General features: G+C 37.0%; 3 protein-coding genes across 3 annotated transcripts; 2 read left to right on the top strand and 1 right to left on the bottom strand.

Annotated features, from left to right (window-relative positions):
- Nucleotides 1–817: 817 nt before the first annotated feature.
- On the top strand, nt 818–1,631 carry LOC135710015 (glutathione S-transferase 1-like). Its single transcript, XM_065232476.1, has 2 exons — nt 818–1,018; nt 1,085–1,631. Exons 1-2 carry the CDS (start codon nt 875–877, stop codon nt 1,607–1,609), a joined length of 669 nt encoding a protein of 222 aa, XP_065088548.1. The 5' UTR covers nt 818–874; the 3' UTR covers nt 1,610–1,631.
- Nucleotides 1,632–1,682: 51 nt separating this feature from the next.
- On the top strand, nt 1,683–2,610 carry LOC135710004 (glutathione S-transferase 1-like). Its single transcript, XM_065232464.1, has 3 exons — nt 1,683–2,146; nt 2,214–2,404; nt 2,481–2,610. Exons 1-3 carry the CDS (start codon nt 1,724–1,726, stop codon nt 2,593–2,595), a joined length of 729 nt encoding a protein of 242 aa, XP_065088536.1. The 5' UTR covers nt 1,683–1,723; the 3' UTR covers nt 2,596–2,610.
- A 3,889-nt stretch (nt 2,611–6,499) lies between these two features.
- LOC135709674 (uncharacterized) lies at nt 6,500–14,804 on the bottom strand. The gene is made up of 9 exons (XM_065232066.1): nt 14,760–14,804; nt 14,622–14,699; nt 13,322–13,576; nt 12,940–13,269; nt 12,115–12,348; nt 11,720–12,052; nt 11,501–11,663; nt 6,716–6,960; nt 6,500–6,583 (listed from the first exon to the last, which is right to left on the bottom strand). Exons 1-9 carry the CDS (start codon nt 14,802–14,804, stop codon nt 6,500–6,502), a joined length of 1,767 nt encoding a protein of 588 aa, XP_065088138.1.
- Nucleotides 14,805–17,318: the final 2,514 nt, after the last annotated feature.

The raw sequence follows: 17,318 nt of genomic DNA, 5'->3' as shown, positions 1-17,318 counted from the left end.
TAGTGCTCGTTCAATCTGTATCGAAATCCCTAACTGTACCAAATTTTAACGAATTTGGATATGATCTGGATTCGTTGGAAAGCTTTAAAGTTTGTAGTGAACTGGAACAAAACTTTTTATTTGCTTGTCAAAAATTTAAAACAAAGCAGCTAAACTTTGAACTTTGGAGAAACTATGCGGAACAATTTTGTCGAAGACTGCATATCGATTCGACTTCTGAGCAAAAAGTTATTAATTTATTACTTTAGGCCTAGCTCTCCGCGCACGCCTATAGGCGTACATCTGAGCTTATATGTCGATTCGGTGCACTTGGTCTAAAGTTATAAGTTAATAACAATTAAAGACATTAGGGACATTGACCTTTTATTATTTTTTTTTATCAAACAAAGTTAAATGAAAATTTACGAATTTTTGCAATTTATTTAAGTTTACTGACTTTTTCAGCTGTTTTAAAACGCAATAAAAATTACCGATTCTGTGTGTAGTATTCCCAATTCAAGTCTCTGGTTTGGTCTAGATTGAGCAATTTTTGAATTTCACCCTTCATTTTCCAGTACTAATTTAAAAGTTCTCCCGGGAATTCAGATCTTGAGTAAACTCAATCAAATTTGGCACATTTGTTGGGAGCCTCAATACAGATCGAACGACCTGCATGGGGTTGTAAAGTTGACTCACCCTAATGGCCATCCATATCAGCTCAAACACAGACTAGGATGCTTTCGCATCTACTACAACCATGAGTAGGTGGCAACGGAGAAACCGGTCCGACAGAAAATATTCATTCTTTTTCGTGCCTTCCATCGATATAGAGTAGACATTGTCTTCAGTTGCTTTTTATCCGTTTGTAAAGATTGGTGTATTTTTAGATTGAAAGATGGCTCCCGTTACATTGTACACCACCCGTCGCACTCCAGCCGGCAGAGCCGTGGAAATCACTGCAAAGCTGATTGGTGTGGATTTGTATGTTAAATTCATGGATCTGTCCAAGAAGGAGCATATGACGGCGGAGTTTTTGAAGGTTCGTTAATTTATGATCTAAGTCACTTGGGTGTAGTTTAAACATTAACTTACTTTCCGCAATCAGTTAAATCCACAACATACAGTGCCAACCATCGTCGACAATGGAGTTCCATTGTACGACAGTCACGCAATCATCGTCTACTTGGTGTCAAAATATGCGAAAGATGACGCCCTGTATCCTAAAGACTTAGTGACGCAAGCACGCATCAATGCACTGCTGCACTTTGAATCGGGCATTCTGTTCGCCCGTCTTCGTGGCACTCTGGAACCGATCTTCTACCAAGGTTTTCCTGAGGTTCCTCAAGATAAGCTGAATGCCATCCATGGCGCGTACGACCTGCTGGAAACAACACTCCAATCGGACTACCTGGTCGGAAAAACTCTAACACTCGCCGACATTAGCTGCAGCACATCACTGTGCACACTGAACGCGCTGTTCCCGATCGATGCTAGCAAGTGTCCGAAGTTGGTTGCATATCTACAACGATTAGAGCAAAATATGCCCAACTACAAAGAATTCAATTCCGATCGTGCTGCGGAAGCTCTCGACTTCTTCCAGCAAAAGTTGGAGGAAAACAAAAAGAAATAAATTAAATTAAATTTGGCAACACTGGTTGATTAAAAAATCTAAATAAAGAAAAAAAAAACAGTCTATGTTTGCACCTCGTCTTTATCAGTCGTGTTTGCTTTTGAAATTGTGAAAATGATAACAAGTAGATTATTGCCGAATTTCTCTCGTCTCGTTAGACTGCGATCCGTCGCCTCACAGGGGATGGCTGCCAACAAGCGCGTTAAGCTTTTCACCAATCCCATTAGCCCTCCTGGGCGATCTGTGGAACTTACGGCGAAAGCGATTAATCTGGACATCGAGGTCATATCGATCGATCTGCTGGGGAACGATACTCTGAAAGCGGAGTACCTCAGCAAGAATCCTCAGCACACGATCCCAATGATCGACGACGATGGAAAGTTCATTTGGGACAGCCAAGCGATCAATGTCTACCTGACAACGGTTTACGCAAACAGTGAAGATCTCTTTCCGAGTGATCCCTTCGCGAGGGCTAAGGTGAATGCCGGGTTGCATTTCAACTCCGGAGTGCTGTTCAGCCGATTGAAGCTGTTGATCGTGAGTGTTCTTTATTGTTGTTGTTTAGTTTTGGACTAAACTTATCCGACGATTTCAATTCACAAAGTCACCGGTGATTCGCGGTCTGAAGACGGAACTGGATCCGGTGAATGTGGACTACTTCAACATAGGACTTCAGTTGCTGGAGGATACACTGCAAGCGGATTACTACACCGGAGATCGGATGACCCTGGCCGATCTGAGTTGCGTTTCGTCCGTTTCCAGCTTCGATGCTATTTTACCGATCAGTCGCGAAAGGTAAGTGGATTTTCGATTACATAATTGTGCTCACGCGTCACGCGTCATTTGGTTTTGTTGCTTATTTGCTTTGTAGATTTCCCAAAACGTTTGGCTGGCTGAGACGGATGGAACAGCTACCGTACTATCGGGAAGCTAATGGAGAAGGGGCAAGGAAACTGTCTAAAGTTGTAGAGAGCATTTTGAAGTAGAGCGACACGGGTGCGATTTTTATGAATTGTCAATCATGCCAGTGATATGTTTTACGGACGAAGAAGTGGAACAGATGCATTTACAGTTATTTGAATAAAATGTTGTTATTTTCAAAAGTGCTATAATTCAAAACAATGAGTGGTTGCATATGCGTTTTGTAGGTGATTTTCTTTGTTGAAACCTCTAGCATTTTATATTTGATTGAATTTAATTCAAGTGATTAACCTTTCTTAAGGAGATGATTCTGACATCATTGGGACCGCTGCGCACACGTTTTCCCATGCCTTGGTGTATGCCATTGATAGACACATTCCAAAGAGAGTTTGTCGGAAAGTATCAAACCTTCCTAGGCAGACGAGCGATATGCGTAGGTTGAATCAGAATTAGCTATCTGACTAGAGTCTTAAACTTATTTCTCGTCACATTATAGTCGAACTGATAGCTTACTTCATTTAATCTTCTGATGCATTTTTGTAATGGATGATTTTCACCGAAGACTGTTCGGTGCCTCGGAATCCACAGAAGCTGTCGATGTCGGGAGCTGCGAGTACACTGAGATTATTAATCAAACGAATTTCATAGAAATATCGTATGATTTTTTGCGACAAGATTTTATGTTGAATTTCATACGACCGAACTATGAAGAACTGTCAGTTTTTTTTCAATCAGCCATCGTATGATTTTTCATGCATATAACTATGAATCTCAATACAAACGAACGATAGCTATCATTGGATATTACGAACAATTTCATTTGTCATTTCGTATGAAACTCATAACGGATATGAATGAAAAATATAGTTTGAGTTGATAAATTACTATATTAGTGATGGTGACGACTAGTACTTGAATGATTGCTTAGTTTAACGGCTTTCTAAGTCTTAATCTCTCTCTAACGACAACGATTTAAACTGCCCGACGTTTCGGCCATGGACCATGAACCAAAACCTAATCGCAGATTAAATCGTAGCCTTTAGAGTGAGATTAAGACTGAGAAAGCCGTTAAACCAAGCAATTATTTATTATATTTATTATATTGAGTGAATATAAGTGAGTGAAGTGACAATAGTTATCGCGTGGTGGCGTGATACTCCACGAGGTGTCTAAGATCACTTCACTAGTTACCTCACCTTACTAGTGAGTAGAATAGGCTGCTGTACTAAAAAATGTGATTTTGGATTTTTAAGTATAGTGTTTATTCACCTAATTACATAGGGTAAACGACGGTTTTGACAATACCTTTACCTATTATCGTCCCCCCTGTAAATGAAGTCCTTGAGCACCCATTTTTTGCATAATGATACATCATGTCTCAGAGCATCGACTGGTCAAATTTGAGCACTCAACGACTTTGTTTACCCCCCTCACGATAGTATGTAAAGGTATTGCCGAAGCTGTCATTTACCCTTATTATTACATTTATTTTATTTTATCTCCTTGACAAATATTTTTAACTCTACTTGACAAACGTATACTTATTCCTAAATACAAATTGGTTATTGACATCATGTAAACTGAATGGTGGACCATCTAAGTCTTCTATGCTAACTAATAACATTGTCTTCTCTCTTTCTATTGCTTCGTATGCCACATAGTGTTCTACGTAACCTTTTATTTTCCAATTTCGGCAAACTATATAAACAGTATTCTCATCATTCACACACTCTTCTATCTCAAATAGTTTTAAACTGTGCCCATCTGTTTGCGTCACAAATTGACTTCCACAAAATAGCGTTCCCTTGAATTTACAAGAATAACCAAAGCCTACGGTCTTCTCCTTGTGAAATGGTGAATTTCCATCAACATGCTCATAATACGGTCTAGAGGTCAGCGTTCCGTATACAAAATTGCCTTCAACGAGAGTGGGTTCAAAATTTCTATTATTCAAGTCATGCGTGAACTGCAGACAAGACTTAATGCATAAGGTATATGCTATATTCAGTCTAGAAGAAATAACATGTGAGTATTCTTTAAACTTCTGATGCTTCGCCTCATTTCGAAAACACATCGTACGAGTGACGGGCCCACACGATTTAATAACTTTTGAGTAATGATTAAGGAAATGCTGCTTCGGCTTCAAATGCTCTTGAAACAAGTCTTGATAGAGACGATGGTGCTCAGCAATCAGTTTTTCCAACTGATTTAAATCTTCTATTGAAAAACTTAATGATAGAATCAAATCTATCATTCGTATCAACACCTTGCAATATTTCCAAACAGGATCATCAGTTGGAACATACGGGCCTACTATAATTGTAAAATTGTGATAAAACGCTCTCATTTCATCTGCTGTCATTCGTAGCTTAACTGATTTTCCTTTTCTTTTTTTATCATATGCTGCTTCAATGGTTTGCAATCTTCGTAAGCCAATGTCTGTAGACGCATTAGCAACGATTGCCATTCGTGCATTGAGATTGGACAACGTTAAACACTGTTTTGTATATATCAGATTATTAAGAATAGAGGTAAATGCAAATTTACAAACACCGTTACTGAAAAGGTCATGCATGGCATCTACAGTGAGGTTGACCATAACGTGAAAAGAAGGCATTTTGTTAAATGAACAAGCTCCTGCTATCCCTGTTTCTGAATGTTTATCTGCTAAAACGTCTTCTTCGTAGTTTTCAACAGTTCGCAAACTATCCTCATGCTCTTCACAGTCAGTTTGTAATTGTTGTTTGAATCTCTTGCAAAAACGGCAGTAATATGTTGCATTAAAACTGGTAGAAAACATTAATATATCATGAATTCCAAGATTATCCCCTTGGAAAAGGCTAAACACAAATCTGGCTCTGATTTGCCGTCCATTTACTTGAAGCATGATACCTTCCTCTTCAATCTTTTTAAGTGGAATCATCAACTGCTCTAGTAATATATCGACTCCTGTTCTATTCAAAACATGCTTCCTTATTACTCCTGCAACAAATATAGAGCTCAGTTTTGAAACGTATTCATCTGGAAGAGTAGGAAAACTGTAATAAACTCCACAAATCGAGTCGATTTTGTTGTGTGAACTCTGCACATCATTAATCTCGAATTCGTCAGCATAGAGCCATAATGGTATTAAGTAATTATTTTCATTTACATTATATTTTTTCTTCACATCTTGCCAAACACTTGCATTAACAAAGTTTGTTATTTTTGAGGACAATTCCAGAAATTTTGTGTGTTCTACAGTTTGATTGAAAATATTTCCACTCTCAAAAAATTTTCTTATGTGAAACTCTATTGGGTTCAATACAAGACACGACCTGCGCTCATTCCTATCAATGTTTTCAACTTGTGACAATCTCACTCCATCCTTTTCCAAACTAATAATAATTGGTGGCATATAAATACCTAAACTCATCAGCTGTTTGAAGAATTTGAAATCAGTTTTAATGAAGTCAAATCCCGTTTTCATATGCTTCAAATATGTATCCAATTGGTGTTGTGTCTCTGGGTTGTTGATGTTAAAATTAACAGTTTCAATGCTATTTGCAACTGTTGTACAGAATGTTTGCACTTGTTCCTGTATATCCCTAACATCATGTCTTGAAAAATTTGGTTTGCTGTGCATACTAAGGGTAAAATCAATTGCTGACTTTTTAATGATTTCCACGTTTGACTGAACCAAATTATTTTCTCGAAATTCAGCCGTATGTTCGAACAATTCGTGTGGTTGCACGTTTGGTTCAAAGTGTTCAGGCTCAGTATTGTGTGTCACAGGATTTGAAGAACTTTCAAAGTTATGATTAATAAGATGCCTCTTAAATGTATATACTTTACTAAAAACCTGAATACATTGCGGGAAGGTACATTTGTAATTATAACTTGCTGGAGTCTTATGAATATTTTTTACATGTTCAAGAAGATCGCTTGCTGACGAGAACTTTCTCGTACATGTTTCAATACAACAGTTAATTAACATGTTTGCTTTTTGTCGAGATATTCCGTAAGTTTAGTCACGTTGACGTACGTATAATCTGCATTCACTCCATACACGAACTGCTGAATGAATAACCACACAAGTTTCGAAATTTTTGAAACTGGAAGATGGAAAACTAGAATCAGCTTCAAAAGTACATCCACTCCTCGAGAAATACTTGATAATTTATATCCAATATCTTTGTAAGTTACGAAGCAAGTTGGCGATACTGTTTCGAGGCTAGCTCCAAACACGATCAGCTTTGGAATTTCCGGCTCTGCTTGCTTATTCCATAGAGATCGCTCAGCTTCTAGTTTAGATTGGGCTGCATTTCCATCCAGGCAAAGCCAAAACGTTTCATTTTGCGCTGTGGCCACAGTCGGTTTGAACCCTTTTGCTGCTTTTACAGGTATAAGCACCGTATTCAATCCAAGAAGCGTAACGCATAGACGAACATCTGAAAATAAACCAAACCAAATTTAATTTATTAACAGGTTATTCAAACAAATGCTATTCTAACAAAAAGTAATTTAAGCTCTTGTGCAATTGAAGAATTCTTGGTTATTGAATACCGTAAGTGGGGGTGACATTAGGCCAAGAATTAAAAATGTTTTATGTAGCAAATATCTTTAATATAAAGAAAATGATGGCCAAAACATGTTTCTTGAACTCCTGGAGTAAAGCGTATAATAAATTTACAAGTAGCTTTGTTTAAATAGTGTTGTAAAGTTAAGTACCGTTAATACAAGAAAAAAGCGTTATTTAAAAATTTCCATTGGTAAGCACATATTTGTACTCCTAATATCTACGTGACATTTACCATATTTTAAGACAATTAAACCAAATTTATTGTTTTGGTTCAATGTCACCCCTCATGAGGAATTTCAATGCACAGTGTTCCAGAAAGCAAATTTAGCTGGAAAGGTGGATTTTGAGCTTGAAATTGAAACTCTAGCAAAAGTTGATGCCATTACTTATGCGCTTACTTTAGTGTCAAGAGATACTAGATAAGATAAGAACCACTATTATCAATAAAAAAGTTGGAGCCTATTAAAATTCAACCAACTTAAAAAAAAGTTTTAAAAAGCTTGGAAAATAACCGATTTAGAGCAGTTTTTATATGTTGACCTAGGGTGTCTCTAAAGTAAAATCAAGAGACGAACCAGCTACAGGCTGAAAGTCTCTATAATAAAGCAAAAATAAATAAAATAAAATAAAATCAGATATTTTACTCTAACTTTCTTGTTTTAATTTTTATGATAAAGTGGTCTTCTAATAAATTTTTGATCTGTTCAAGACGCACATTTTGACGCTGTTTGTAAAACCACAAACGAAGTGACAGACGACTAACTGGCGAAGAAATCCATTAAAATAATGTGGTTCACTGTAATAGAATTTTCTTGGAAGCTTGTGCCATCATCCACCAGATGGGTTAGTTTTTTTGTTTTGATTTGAACAAAGTTGATTTTGTGTACAATGATTCTTTGGCAGTGTGCAAAGAGTGTATCATTTTGTAATTTTTTTTATGCATTTCAGTTTTGAGTAGAGTGAAAGAGATAGAACCAAAACATTCTAATACATTTGGTGAAAATGCTAGTACAATCCAGTAGTAGCGTTGCCATGTGGTACAATCCAGTAGTAGTGGTGTTGCCATGTGGTACACTGAAAAATTGAAATAGCAGGTTAGTCACCAAAGTTTTCGAGCCGCTCCGTCTGTCACTTCGTTTGTGGTAAAACTATTTAACATGTGAAGAGTAATTCAAGTTTTTCTTTAAAAATATGCCCTTTTCATATGTTAATATCTCTGATTGGGGCAAAAATCATCGTTTTATGACATTTGAAAGAGCGCATTTTGTTCTCAATAATGTCAAAAAATTAGGGATATGCTATTTTTTTAAACTCGTATAAAACCAATTTGAATTGATAATTTTTTTATACTATAATTGGGTGTATCTTTTTTATTACAAGCGATACAGGCTACAATTTTTCCTCCTAAACATGCGTCTTGAAGAGCTTTTAAAGTCTCTGAAAGATAACTTTCATGAGAAATTTGAAATAAAAAAGTTAGTGCTAAAAAAATATTCCAGGAATATCCTAAGTCAACTTCGAAAAATTACTCTAAAACGAGAACGTTAAGAGATAGAAAAAAAAACTATTTGCTACAAAGTTGCTTGAAATTAACTCAGCTACATCTTTTTTGAACAACACACACACTAAGATTATTTTACAGATCTCTGTAAAATTTTACGGAAATCTCAACAGCTGAACGGTCGGTAAACAATTTTACAGTTTTCCTGTAATTATTTACAGATATCTGAGGAAAATTCACAGATATTTGTGAAAAATTACAGGAAATATGCGAAACTGTTTACCGAACATTCAGCTGTTGAGATTTCGGTAAAATTTTACAGATTTCTGTAAAAATTTCTATGCGTGCATGTCTTTATTTTGTAAAATAAAAAATTTAGTTTTAAAATATCATCTAATTTGAGGACCACCCTGACGTATGAATACACCAAAAGAATAAAATTTTTAAGCATAAAACTTCTCCGAAGACACTAAAAGTTCAAATATTGAAACAAATGTACAAGCACATTTTATTTAAATCTGTCATTAGAGTGGTCCGATGAAAACCATTTTTTGCCGATAACTTTTTTATTTCAAGTTTCCCATGAAAATTATGAAAATTGGAAAGACTTTTAAAGCTCCTCAAGACGCATGTTTTATAGGAAAAGTTGTTGTCTGTATCTCTTGTAATAAAAAATATATACCCAATTATAATAAAAAAATGAACAAATTCAAATTGATTTTATACGAGTTTAAAAAATAACATACCTCTTATTTTTGAATAATAATGAGAATAAAATGCGTTCTTCAAATGTCATGAAATGAACTTTTGTTTTTTTTGCCCCAATGAGAGATGGTAAAATTTGAAAAGGGAATATTTTTAATAGAAAAACTTTAAGTACTCTTCACAGGTCAATATTTTCACAGTCCTCTAGCGTCAAAAGTTGCGTCTTGAACAGATCTAAAATTCATTAGAAGACGACTTTTTCATAAAAATTAAAGTAAGAAAGTTAGAGTAAAATAACTGATCTTTTTAGAAACACCCTAGGTCAACATATAAAAAAATTCTCAAGATCGGTTATTTTCCAACTTTTTTAAAACTTTTTTTTTAAGTTGGTTGAAATTTACTAAGCTACAACCTTGCCGAAGAATAAATGCCTCTATCTCTTAAAATAAGAAAGTTAGATTTTTGATTTTATTGATAATAAGGACCACCCTAGTATCTCTTGACACTAAAATAAGCGCCTAACTAATAGCACCAACTTTGCTGAAGACAACTTTTTGCTAAAGTTTAAATTTCAAGCTCAAAATCCATCTTTGCAGCTAAATTTGCTCTCTGGACCAATGGGCAATAGGCAGTACACACATAGATTATTTTACAGGTGTCAGTAATTTTTTCACTAACAAACTATTTTAACAAATTTTATTTTTTTATTATCAGGCAACAATAAAAGAACATCGTCTGTATAATGACGTTTTCGTTTTTGCGGTGTAGCTACACCGGTGCTACACTGCCGTACACCGAAATATTTTAGGGTGTAGATATAGGATGCACCTTTGTTTACAAACAAATGATGTTGAGCTGTCAAAGACTCGTGTTTATTCCTGCTTACACTACACCAGTGCTACACCGCAAAAACTAAAACGACATAAGTTCAGGAAAAACATATTGCGGATTTAACACCTGATTAGACTACTGTGCTAAAAATAAGTACACAGTAATCTTTTCGCACTGGTCATAAAAATTAAATATTGATCTTCTTAAGTTTTCTAGAGCTAAAATTCAACAGTGCAGCTTGTCAGTACTGTTCTATAGCTGCTACTATTATCAAATAAGTTGATTCTTCAACTGTATGAAAATATTACTGTGCAACTATTTTTTGTACAGTAGTCTAATTTGGTGTAAAATGCGTAATAAGTTGTTAAGAGTTTTAACCATTTTTTTTTAATTAACTGACTTTTTAGCTGCAGCTCAGTAAAAAAAAAAAATCTGCACAGGGAGACCGTGATTTTGTTTTTTTTTTTTTTTTTAGTCTTAAATCTAGCATAGTATCTCAGCATGATAGCATAGCTATGAAATCCATTTTTACTATGCTTCCGAAACTCTAGACATCGAGTTTTAGAGAGTTGACTGAATCAATCCTTTTTTTATTCAATAATTAAATTATAATTTGATCTATTTCTTCACTTTACATATATCATCTTAACAAAAATCTTCCGGTGTTCCCTAAAAAAATCAGCATAATTGGTTGAAAGACTGCTGAGAAATGGCGGTGAGTGGATGACATCACCCACCGCGATATCACTTATGTGCATTGGTCTTTAAGAGTAGGGGAAGGATGGGCATAGTGAACAGGTGCAGCATAGTGAGCATCCTGCACTTTGGCTCTGGATCTCCACTAGTTGGAAACAAATCAACTGGTAGTAGTAATTATGATATTGATCCTGCCACCAACCAACTTGTTACGAACGGCCGGAAGTCCAAGTTGGAGCACAGGATACTCACTATGCCCTACTTGTTCGCTATGCCTTTCTTACCCCTACAGTTCAATAAGTTACGTAAAAAGTATGGGTGTGTTTAATTTGGCAATGAGTTGCACTGCTGGTGAACGCGTAACTGTCCCATGTTACAAAACGCAAATCTCGAAAAAAGTGGTATGTCGATTCGTCTTACTTAAATAATGGACGCATATTTATCCCACTAGAACAATTTTTAGTTCCAGTGGGACATACGCGTCCATAATTTAAGTGGGACAAATCGACTCACCGTTTATGTTTATGTGTTTATGTAATAGTCTAAAAGTATATACATATGAATTATGGAGGTAAGCTTTAAAATTTCAAAATTGTTGAAATGTCATATGGGACAATTATGCGTCCACTGGCAGTACACTCCTCTATTAGCTTTAGGAAAATTGTCTGGTGCTTACCTATTCCGTAATCCGGATTGCGTAGTATTTGTAGCAACTCTTTTGCTGATGGATCCTTAGCGTGCTTCGCAATATACAACGCGATGTCATCTATCAATGTTCTCCACTTCCTTTCGCCGACAGCTGGGTCTCCGTATCCCAATAAGCGAAAATCAATATCCAGCTAAAATCATATAAAATTAGTGTCAATCCACAATCAATTGTCAATCAAATTCTTACCAGTTGATAACCCGTTTCGTCAGACAAGTGAGGATAAGATTCCAAAACCGAAGAAAACTTATTTGAATTTTTCAGATCACGGCATCTCTCTGGAAAGGAGATTTCCCATTGCACGAGCACACTTGACCAAGGAGATCTGTTCAGTTGCAACCAGGAAATAGCATTCAAAGCTTCCGGATTTGCTACTCGCGTGTTAGTGTCCGGTTGCTTAATCCCTTTAACATGATCGTCCTCTTCTTTTATCCTCTTTCTTTCTGATTGCCTGATGTAATTGATACGGCTGTATAACTTTCCCCCTGGATTGCGGTGCTTTCTATGTGAGCAATATGTACTCTGTAGAAATTTATAAACAAGGTGATATTTTCAGAACGTTATAAGATATTATGTTTGTTTACCTTCTTTTCCTTCTTGAATATCTTGATGATAACTTCAGCGTACTCATCCAATACTTCAAAAGAAGATTTTCGGTTAATTTCCAGGTGATACCGGGCAATGACGTCTGTGACAAGCTTCCTGCTAGCTTCCGTGAGCTCTACAGCTTCAGCGTTGGAAAGAATCTTAGTTCCGATAACGGTCCCACTCAGTAGCCTTTTTAGCACTTCTGGTGAAAAGTGGTAACCGGAAAATGCCTATAAATACAAATTTAAAATTAATACTTACGATAAGTGTGCCATAAAAGTTTTTCTTATATAAATAAATGAGTACATTTTACAAATTACAAATTACATTTTAAGCAATCACTAAAAACAACTTCTGAAGCAAACAGCAACTTGTAAACAAAAACAAATCGAAGTGTGCTTCGCGTTTAAGTGCACGCACGGAGAGAAAAAGCATGGATTCTTTGAAATCATTCAAATTATTCCTGTTAATTTATGCTATGCAAGGTATTTTTAGTTTTACTTTAAAAAAATATATAATCGGTTCATTTAAACGACGTAAATAGACATAAAGCAACATAATGCAACGTTTTCATGAAGATTTTTGAATTTGAATTTGTATACACAATTTACTATGCAGATTTTTACAGTGCAAAAAAAAACAGTTGTGTACTGGCAAATCAGAAGAAAACACACAAACCACAAAAAGCACACACATGTTGGTCTGAAGAGATAGGTGTTTCGGATGGTGTTTCTTCCTGATTTTTCGGGCCGGTATCACTATCCGTGTCACTCAGAAGAGTAGATAGGACAGGGATGATATTTTTTCTATGTGGTACACACCTGTGGGTTCGATGAGTTTGGTGTTTCTTCCGGATTTTCCGGGCCGATATTACTATCCGTGTCACTAGAGATCGATGCAGCTGATTCTAGTACCAACTGGGAAGGTGAAGCAACAGGATTCGATGTAGAAGCTAAGGTCAGGTCAACGTTTTCTACATAAAAGCCAGATTGCTTAACCGTTGGAAAAGCAGAAGCTAATGGTGTAGCTTGATCAGCTGTTATACCCACTGCAGTTTGCTCAGTTCTAGTTAGTATTTCTGGTCTGATGACCGTTCCATCTAGGAGCGCTCCGAACAAATCAAAAGGAATTTTATGACCAATTTGGGATTCCTAATAAATTAAGTTATTATTATGCCATTTGTATTTCAATCAATGTACTTACAATTTCCGGAACATTCGTTTCTGTTTCTACAGGTTCATGGCCAGAAGTGTCTGCATTGTTTTGACATTCTGGATTCACTCGGTAGGATACTTCAGCTGGTGAAATGATGCTGTTTTCAAAACTCTTGCCTGACACAGCTTGGAGGCATAAGGCTGAAACTAATGCAGCTTTCGCAGCTGGTGGTGGTCCGATTACTGTTCCGTGCAGTAAGGATTTCAGCAAATCAGCTGAAATCTGATATTCAAATGCAGGTTGCTAAAAAAAATTAAAAATATTTAGTCCAATGGTTTTTCAAATTCATTAAACTAACTTACGGTGTGAATTGGAGAAACATCGACAAAACCCGTCAAAACGTTTGCTGTGGCAGCTTTTGGTTTTGATGCAATCGGTGTGGGTACTGAATCGGCCGATATAGCTGCTGAAACTGGGGAAAGTTCAACGCAATCCTTCAAAACCGTCGTTGCATTAGCTTTTGTCGCAATCGGGGATGCTACTCGATCAGCCGATGCAACTGTCAGAACTGGTAAATCTTCGATTCGATCAGTTGAAATTTGCGATGCTGATGCAACCAAGGATGCTACTCGGTCCGTTGAGGCAGCTGTATTGATTGGTGAATCATCTGCGGAACCCGTGGAATCGTTCGCTGTGATAGCTCTTAACCCTGCTGCAATCCGTGAAGTTACTCGACCTGTAACTTTAGAAAATTCGACGGAATTCGTCAACCCGTTTGTTGCACTAGCCTTCGACGTTGATTCAATAGGGGAAGCAACTCTATCAGGCGAAGTAGCTACAAAGAATGGTGAAACCCCGAGGCAGGTCGTGTTTACTGTGACTGATGCTATCGGCGAAGGTAGAGCTGGAGAAATAGGTACAGCTTTGTCAGCTTTACTTAAAAGCTTTCCCAGCACGTCAATTTGTGGTAGCTAAGAAAAAATTATATTGATTAGTTTTTTCAGCATTGATTTTTGTTGTTTTGCCTTACATTTTCCAGGGACCTCAGCGTATTTCTTGTTTGAAGAACTTCATATACTCTCAACTCTGTTGCCTTCAACACAGCAGGAATTGTTGATTCCAGCTGAATAACTGGAGCTGCGGCTGGTGTCAAAATTGATTCCGTTATTGAAGGTGATTCCGATTTCTGTAAACGAAAATAGTAAAAATAACGAATCAGCTGGGATCTTTATACTTACGATTTTTCGGGTCCTCTTGTTTGCTGATACAATCATAGAGTCCGCTTCCTATTTAAATATTTTTACTTATGCATTAAATTATTAAAACAAAAATTGAATCTGACACTTACCCGATCAGGTTGTAACTTTCGGCGTGTTGATGAAGCGGATATTGGTAACGCAGAAGTAGCAGCAGCTAGTTTAGGTGTCTGCAAATGTAAATAAAAATGTAGACTTCAATTGAACAATAAGATTTAAATGTTACTTACGGGTTTGCGAATTCTTGCGCCACGTCGTGAAACTGGATCCGCCATCTTGGGTTTTGTTGATGTTTTGATTTGCACTGTCATAATAGTGTTCATAAGATGATCGTATGATTTTTTGCCATAAGCTGCGCCAAAATAATTCATACGATGGGTTTATGAAATTTGAATGTTTTCCGTACACTTTTTATTGTATCGAATTATGAATACCATAAATGGAGTATGAAAACATAAGATACTTATGAAATTGGTTCAGGCTTATATTTCCATGCGTTCATACGATGGAGTTTATGAAATTTGTAGAGATAATTTCCTCAGTGTAGGAACATCAAAGTTTACTTGTTGCAGAAGATGTACACAGTCCAAGCGGTTACTTAATACGTCAAATGTTAACAATCTCTGCAAGTAAACCCTGTGCTGGTTCAGAGGCTGTAGAATTATCAGTTGACATCGGTGTTCGTATGGAGGCAGTGGAAGAGGGACGGCAGATTCCGCAAAGCAAATCTGATGAAATAACGGTGAACTCTTTCTTGCCGGCATGATAAGGAGCCCATACTTAAACTCCGTATTCAAGAATTCTGCACACCAGGGAGCAGTACAGCACTTTCAGTGCCTGAATATCACTGAAATATCGGCACAGTTTCGGCGAATAAAACCAACGACAGCAAAAGCTTTAGCGGAGGGTTTTGAAATATCTTCGTTGAAATTCAGCTTACTATCGTCACTCTTAGGTCTTTAATAGAGTTGGCTCGATCAAGTTCTTCTGAATTGACCGAGTAGTGGAAGGCTACCTGCGAACGGGTTCTTCTTCTTATTCTTATTTTCGCTTATCACAGATTAGCTTACTGCGTGCTTTAAACTTTGTGTTCTAAGATGCATTTTACAGTAATTAATCGAGAGCTTTCGAAGCCTGTACTATTTTTGCATTAGTATAATTGTGTGGCAAGTACAATTATACACTCTATGCCCAGGGGAGGCGAGACATTTTCCGACCCGAAAAATTACTATACCGGACCGGGAATTGAGCCAAGCTACCTCCAGCGTGATCTTGCTTTGTAGCTGCGCCTTTACCGACTGAACTAAGGGAGGCCCCGGTTGCTACTGAAGTAGTAGTAGCATAGCGTTTTATTTTCCATTGATTATGATTTTACATATTTCGTACACTTCGATTGATTAACATAAAGGACTCTTAGTATTTCTTTAATTTGTTATTCTAATTTAGGGGCTGTTCATTAACTACGTAGACGGTTTTTTTAGGACTCTTGACCCCCCTCCATCCCCCTGCGTAGACAATTGTCCAAACAAAAAAATTAAAATTTGTATGGGCCGTGGATAATTCTCAACACCTCCCCTCCCTAAACTGTCTACGTAGTTTATGAACAAACCCCTTACGTGTTTACGTTTTTTAACTAGTTAACAAGGTGCGTTTAGATTTAATTTAAAAAAAAATATGATAACCTACCTAACTACGAATAACTTAACCGAATGCAAGATCGCGCATGATTAGATGATTTGATCTCAGACAGGCGTCTCTGAACCTTTCGAGGATGGTGGATCTCAGAATTTCGAGTCCGCGGGGGACTGGTGAGGAACATCATAAGGATCTTGTTGGAGTTGGAGTTGAAGGTGATGGCACTTAGCGCAGCTCTCCCAGATTGGCGTTCCGTACTCAATGGCAGGGAGGATGATGTGCTGGTGGACGGCAAGCTTGTTTTTAAGGGAAAGGGAGGACTTTCTCTTGATAAGTGAGTAGACCGACCTTATCAAGATGTTGCACTTGGTAGATGTTTTGTCCACATTTGAACAACAACTTTCTATCAAGGGTGAGACCAAAGTAGACGACTTCACTCGACCATTCAATGGGAGTAGTAGAGTAAGGCGGGGCAAAAGTTGGTCTTTTATTTTTTTTAAATATGTTATATATTAACAAAATTATAACAAGGAAAGTATGCTGCTTTATTCAGCAACTATTAATCTCCCTACTGAGAAAATACAGGCTCATTCAAGTAACCATTTCGGTGTTAGAAATATTATTTCATAAAAGCCCTCGAAACGAACTTCTGCCCCACCAATGGGGCAAAAGATCGAATGTCGTGGGCAAAAGTTCGTAAAGTAATTTGAAAGTTACATCAGTTATGCATATAGTCGCATGGTACAATTTTAATGTTTCTCAATCTTAACTCTCTTATTAGTATGCTGTGCTTCCTTGAAAAGTTTCTTCCGTTTACTGGATGTGCTTGACAGTGTCTGTTGAAGTGTCACATTCGATTTAATGCTTAATGGCTGATTATCGATTTTCGAAGCGGTATTTCGTTTTACAGATCCCTTCTCATAATTTGAGGTAATGTTATCGGATGATTCCACGAGTGCTGCCATCGGTGAGGGAAGCTCCGTTGCATCTGTACAGACGGAGGTTGTGGCTTCCGGCACAACGTTTTCTTTCGATTGCTCAATATTTGTCACTTCACTTGGGGCAAAATCTTGGTCTGTAAACACTCCAGGGTTGATAGGTACAATGCCACACATCCTGAAAGCGTTGACGGCTTTTTCAATTGTTGCACATCT

The sequence above is a fragment of the Ochlerotatus camptorhynchus genome, unplaced genomic scaffold, assembly GCF_037179485.1.
Source record: "Ochlerotatus camptorhynchus isolate MF236.1 unplaced genomic scaffold, CSIRO-AGI_Acam_v1.1 ptg000036l, whole genome shotgun sequence".
Lineage (NCBI taxonomy): Eukaryota > Metazoa > Arthropoda > Insecta > Diptera > Culicidae > Ochlerotatus > Ochlerotatus camptorhynchus.
Note: the sequence above shows the minus strand (reverse complement) of the source record. Positions and strands in the feature narration are given on the sequence as shown.

What these genes read in the sequence shown, in the direction of transcription:
- LOC135710015 (XM_065232476.1), top strand. Translation starts at nt 875, where the DNA reads ATGGCTCCCGTTACATTGTACACCACCCGTCGCACTCCAGCCGGCAGA. An exon ending in TGACGGCGGAGTTTTTGAAG is followed by an intron (nt 1,019 to 1,084) that starts GTTCGTTAATTT and finishes TTCCGCAATCAG; the next exon opens with TTAAATCCACAACATACAGT.
- LOC135710004 (XM_065232464.1), top strand. Translation starts at nt 1,724, where the DNA reads ATGATAACAAGTAGATTATTGCCGAATTTCTCTCGTCTCGTTAGACTG. An exon ending in GCCGATTGAAGCTGTTGATC is followed by an intron (nt 2,147 to 2,213) that starts GTGAGTGTTCTT and finishes CAATTCACAAAG; the next exon opens with TCACCGGTGATTCGCGGTCT. An exon ending in TTACCGATCAGTCGCGAAAG is followed by an intron (nt 2,405 to 2,480) that starts GTAAGTGGATTT and finishes TTTGCTTTGTAG; the next exon opens with ATTTCCCAAAACGTTTGGCT.
- LOC135709674 (XM_065232066.1), bottom strand. Translation starts at nt 14,804, where the DNA reads ATGGCGGATCCAGTTTCACGACGTGGCGCAAGAATTCGCAAACCC. An exon ending in GCGCAAGAATTCGCAAACCC is followed by an intron (nt 14,700 to 14,759) that starts GTAAGTAACATT and finishes TTACATTTGCAG; the next exon opens with ACACCTAAACTAGCTGCTGC. An exon ending in CAGTATCGCCAACTTGCTTC is followed by an intron (nt 6,584 to 6,715) that starts GTAACTTACAAA and finishes TTCATTCAGCAG; the next exon opens with TTCGTGTATGGAGTGAATGC.